This window comes from Cygnus olor, chromosome 1, assembly GCF_009769625.2.
Source record: "Cygnus olor isolate bCygOlo1 chromosome 1, bCygOlo1.pri.v2, whole genome shotgun sequence".
In the NCBI taxonomy this organism is placed as follows: Eukaryota; Metazoa; Chordata; class Aves; order Anseriformes; family Anatidae; genus Cygnus; species Cygnus olor.
Window position 1 is genome coordinate 101,054,691 of NC_049169.1, and position 4,925 is coordinate 101,059,615.

At 55.8% G+C, this 4,925-nt stretch overlaps 1 protein-coding gene across 1 annotated transcript; it reads right to left on the reverse strand.

Annotated features, from left to right (window-relative positions):
• Window positions 1-2,921: 2,921 nt before the first annotated feature.
• On the reverse strand, window positions 2,922-4,566 carry RBP5 (retinol binding protein 5). Its single transcript, XM_040573949.1, has 4 exons — window positions 4,353-4,566; window positions 3,903-4,081; window positions 3,305-3,406; window positions 2,922-3,057 (listed from the first exon to the last, which is right to left on the reverse strand). Exons 1-4 carry the CDS (start codon window positions 4,423-4,425, stop codon window positions 3,004-3,006), a joined length of 408 nt encoding a protein of 135 aa, XP_040429883.1. The 5' UTR covers window positions 4,426-4,566; the 3' UTR covers window positions 2,922-3,003.
• Between the last annotated feature and the right edge of the window lie 359 nt (window positions 4,567-4,925).

Below are 4,925 nucleotides of genomic sequence, written 5' to 3' on the forward strand. Positions count from 1 at the left end.
ATTTATTTATTATTATTATTATTATTTGTGAGATGGGAGCTGGGAACTTCTTCAGGGAAAGCAAGAAACTTCAGACTTTTGAGCTGAATAGGTATTAATAGAAACGAACAGACCTATAGAATTATAAACATTCTGATAATAAGTTCAGTTTCAAGGCCTCTCTGCTGCATGTTCTGCAAAAGCCTGAAGCATTTTTAGGAGAAACAAGATAGATAAGGCCTTCATTATTTCATGAGGAAATGAGAAAAGATAGTAATTTACAAACACATTTCAGGCTTTTATCAGGACAGTGCCCAAGCTCTGTACTTTGCACTACCAACTTCATGAAGCTTAAAATTTCACGGCTTTCAGATTTTGGTGTAACAGGTAAAACACCATTCTAGTGTTTTCCCTTAGAATTACGGATACAGAGAAGCTAATTACATTCTTGCATTGAAATTATAGGAAATAATCCACAGCTACAAAAACATGTTGAATATGGATATGAAAATAGTGTTAAAAAGAATGAAGGTTTTTTTTTTTTTTCCCCAGGTTATTTATGGAAGTGTACTGAAGACTCGAAAACCTGTTCGTCAAAATGCCTTTGAATTATTATCTGGAAAAGAGCTCATAAACATGTAACTAGTGCCCCTGCAATAATGCATGGCCTCACACATCAGAATTAAGATTAAGCAGGGGACATTACATTGGTACTTCCTGGTTTCTGAATATTTCCCCTGCCTGATGAACACTCTTGGGCAGCCTCACTTCTGTGCTGCACTGGAGCAGGTTCTTGTGGCTTACTGTCCCACCAGAAGGGAAGCTTTTACTCAGAGACCACCGTATCTTGGAAAGAAGCTGTGAAGCACTAGAAACTACTGAGAGACGTGTTACCAACAGGTCACTGGTGGAAAGAGGGTGTTCACATGCAAAGGATGGATGGACAGAAGTGATTTAGGATCGTTTTTAAGGAAGCTGATCATTTCAATGTGTTCTTGACAGCAATCTTATATCCAAGAGGCACTACTAGGAGTTCCTGGTGGCACTTCCATGGTAAATATCCCATGTGTTTGCTGCCCCCCACCCCGGTGACACCATCTGGGGCACTAGGAGAGTAGTTCAGCTGGTAAAGCAAGGGTGGATAGCCTGAGATGCATCTACCTGGAGCAGCCAGATACATGCCCCATAGACCTGCCTGATCTGGCCAGCTTTTGGTGCAGAACCTGAAATTAACTGTTGATTGCACAGCCTGGAGGATATCAGTTTGGATGTGGTGAAGTGAGCTTGGTGTTGAGGATCAGAAGCAGCTCAGGACTCCTTGTATGTAGGAGTGGGAAGAGGGCAGCAGTTCAACCAGCTTCAGTTGCTGGTGGTCAAAGCCCTGGCTCTTGGGAGCTCACAGTGCAACAAAGATAACACAGAGGATCCTGATGGTAGAAGGAATGATGTGTCACGGAGGTCTGCATGGAGCAGATAAATGACATCCTGGATGGCCTGGCTATGATTGCCCGTTGTGTTTGATTCTGTCCCAACCAGTGGCATCCTTGCACTGTGGATAATGACAGGGTGCTGCTGCCTGTGATGTCCTCAGAGACAACCCTCAAGAGCCAGAGGTCAGCACCTGTAGGTAAAGCTGCAGCTCCCTGACACCTTGTATTACTGCATGTTCTTAAGCAGTCCTTTTCTCATTGCAGTCATGTTTTCACTTCTCTGGAAAGAAGCTCTTTGTAAAATACTAGTTTTTAGATGAACTGTTGGAGAAAAAAAAAAAAAAAAAGCATTTTCTCTGCTTGAAAAAGGCCTGTATTTTCAAAACCTGCCTACTTCATGGCTCTTTGACTGTCAGTAGCTACGTATTTCTGAGTACTGAACATTTCAATCTTTTGTTTGGGGGAAACTACAAGTTTATTTCAGAAATAACTCCCTGAGGGCTTTCGGGTGACATTGGTAGTAGGGTGCTGGTTGGACCAGATGATCTTGAAGGTCTTTTCCAACCTTAATGATTCTGTGATTCTATAGGTGCAGGCATGTGATTTTTTTCCTGTCTTTGCACATCCCATCAGTTGTCCTCCCTAAAGGACACCTCTGTCTCTGGCACTGGTCCCTCTTTTCAGGGGACCTCACCTCCTTTGATTCTCTCCCTCGGTCTCTGAATGCAGAGAGGAGCTGTGGAGCTATGAGAGCCAAGGGGGGCAGTGCAAGGAAAGCCAGAAGGAGAACTGGGACTAGAGGCAGTGGTTTCTTACACCTGGAGGTCAGCCTGATCCTCCCTCCCCCTATGGACTTTCTCAAGAGTGCCTCGAACATGGTGAACCCGGGACTAGTCCCCTTGCCCCAGCCCTTGGAATTCACACCAAAATCCTTGCCGTCGATGGCCCATTTCTCTTGTATAGCTTGAGGACCCTGGTACCCTGAGAAAAAACGTGATGTCCGCAAGCAACAGGAGCCGAGGACCCCCGTCGGCGGCCGCAGCAGGGGCAGCCTCAGCCATCCTCGCTGCCTCGGGGCACCACAGCCGCTTCCCGCAGGGGGACCGGGGGCTGCCTGGGCGCTGCTTCGGCCGGGGGAGGGAGGAGGGGAACAAGAAGGGGCTGCGAGGGGCTTGAACGGGATCGGCAGCACCAAGTGCCCGCAGCCGCCCGCCGGGGACTCGCAGTGCTGGGCGGTGGGGCGGCCCCCGTCCCGCTCCCTCCTTCCATCCCTCCCTCCTTCCATCCTTCCCTCCCTCCGTCCCTCCCTCCCTCCCTCCCGGCTCTTATTCTGAAAGGAGCCTCCGTGCCCCCGCCGGCCCATCTCCCCCCCACCCTCGCCGCCTCCCCCTCCTCTCCCGCGGGCCTGGCCCCGCCGTGACCGCCGGCCCCAGGGGCCCCCCGGTCCCGTCCCGTCCCGTCCCGTCCCTCCCCGCGGGGCCCCGCAGAAGGAAGGAGGTCGCCACGCATGGCTCGGCTGGCTCCCGCCGTGTTTTGCTGCTTTAATCCGCGGCGGTTCGCACTCGAGAGCGAAGGTCCAGCCCGGGCATCCTCTTCACTTCACTTTCTGGAAGACCTGAACGCAGACTTCGTCCTCGGCCGTCATGCGCTGGGGGGAAGGAGGAGACGGAGCTCAGGCTGCGGCCCTGCCCGCCCCCCCGTCGGGTCACCCCGCGGGCTGGGAAGGGGCACGGCCGTCAACTTTTGAACCCTGCAGGCGGATGTTTATGGGAGGTGGTCATTGCTCCCGAGGAGCCGCTGCTGGCGCCCGAGAGGAGCTGGAAGGAGGCTGCGCAGGCTTCGCTCAGCGCCCCCAGCACCTGCACTGTGTGCTCCCACCGCCGCTGCCTCCTCACCAGATGCAGCCGGTCCCCCTCCAGCCAGTGCCTCCAGCCTCGGTTCCTCTTCTCTCCCAGCTGCTCGCACACCAGCTGATCACCCTCCCAGGACACGGTTGTCTGTAAAAAAAAAAAAAAAGGAGGAAGGCACGGTCCCAACAAAAGCAGGTCCTGACAATACAGATTACCAGCGATGACATCGCCTGTTCCCGTCAGACATGTTTTCAAACGCAGTCCTGGATCTGGTGTCTTTTTGGTAGCTCCTTAGGACTGATGGCAGTAGTTTGGCACTCTGGTGGTCCTTAGGACTGACTCTTTGTGGGGAATGGATGGCCCTCTGCCTCCCATGTGCAACTGAGCGCTGACAAGCAGGCCGTTTCTGTCTTTATCCCAAGGGACTAGTACCCTCTGGATCCCTAAGTACTGGGTCTTTGGCTGTACGGTGCTCATCCCCCTTGCTGTGATTTACTCATAGAACCAGTAACTCCCGGACCTGCCGGGGCAGGCCAGCTCTGACCTGGGCTCTCACCTTGTTTGTGAACCAAAAGCTGGACAAGCCCCTGAGGTTCTAGCACACCCCCGTCCGCCTTCATCCAGCCCCGTGTGGGCTTCTCACCTGGCACTTGCGTCCATCCACAGGCCCCAGGTCTTCCTCAAACTGGACTCCCAGGTCAAAATCCATAACGTAGTCCCGAAGGGAGGTGATCGTGCGGATGACCATGTGATCTCCTGTGTGGATGATCTCCTTATCGGGCTTCAGGAGGCAAACCACTTTTCGCAGGACCACATTGATATCTGGAGGGCGAGATGGAGGGGAGATCTGTGGGCTGCCTGGGCCCCTCCGCCAGCTGCAGCCCCGCAGAGATCCTTCACTCTTTAGCCAGGGAGCCCCAGCTCTGGGGGTACCTCCTCTCCCCCTCCCACCACAGCGCAAAAAGTGATGGTGGCAGACAGAACGACCAAAGATTTGGGGTTGCCCAGATCCCTTCCTCCCCTTCCCAGATCCTGCGGGCTGACGTTTTTGGGGACTGAAGGGAGTAAAAGCGATGAAGGAGGACGGAGTTACCTAGTGCGCGGAGGTAATTGTCCATATTCTCCTGGGAGACGAAGCGGTAATAGCCGGTAAGGTTGGGCGGCATCCCGGGGCAGGGGGACGGGGCCGACGGCTAGGAGCGGAGAGCGGAGCGGGGTCCGGGGCCGGCACGGAGCAGGGACGGGGCGAGCCGCCGGGCCCCTCGCTGCGGTAAAAGTCCCTGCGCCGGGAGGCGCGGAAAAGGCCGGGACTGCCCCCGCTTCCCGCACCTCCGCCCGGCCGGGGGGCGGGGGAGAGCAGCGGGACATCTCCTCCCCACAGCGACGGGGCGGCCGCGGTGCCTCGCTCCTCCCGGGGACACCCAGCCCGTCGGGGCGGCAGCCTGGCGGCTCCAGGTCCCGGTCCGGGTCCGCGTCCGGGTCCGGGTCCGGTGCCGGTGCCGGTGCGGACGTGCGGCGGGTGCGCCCCGTCGAGCCTCTTCCCCGCCCCCTCCGCGCGCCCCCGGGGTAGAGGCGCGCCCCCGCCGCACCTGGCCCCGCGCACCGGCCGCCGCCCCCCCCGCGCTCGCCGCCGCGCCCGTGACGTCACGCTGCAGTGCCGGGGCGG

Coding starts and splice junctions, on each gene's coding strand:
- RBP5 (XM_040573949.1), bottom strand. CDS start 4,425: ATGCCGCCCAACCTTACCGGCTATTACCGCTTCGTCTCCCAGGAGAAT. Junction 4,082..4,352: donor CAATTACCTCCGCGCACTAG/GTAACTCCGTCC, acceptor CTCGCCCTCCAG/ATATCAATGTGGTCCTGCGA. Junction 3,058..3,304: donor AGGGGGACCGGCTGCATCTG/GTGAGGAGGCAG, acceptor CCTTCCCCCCAG/CGCATGACGGCCGAGGACGA.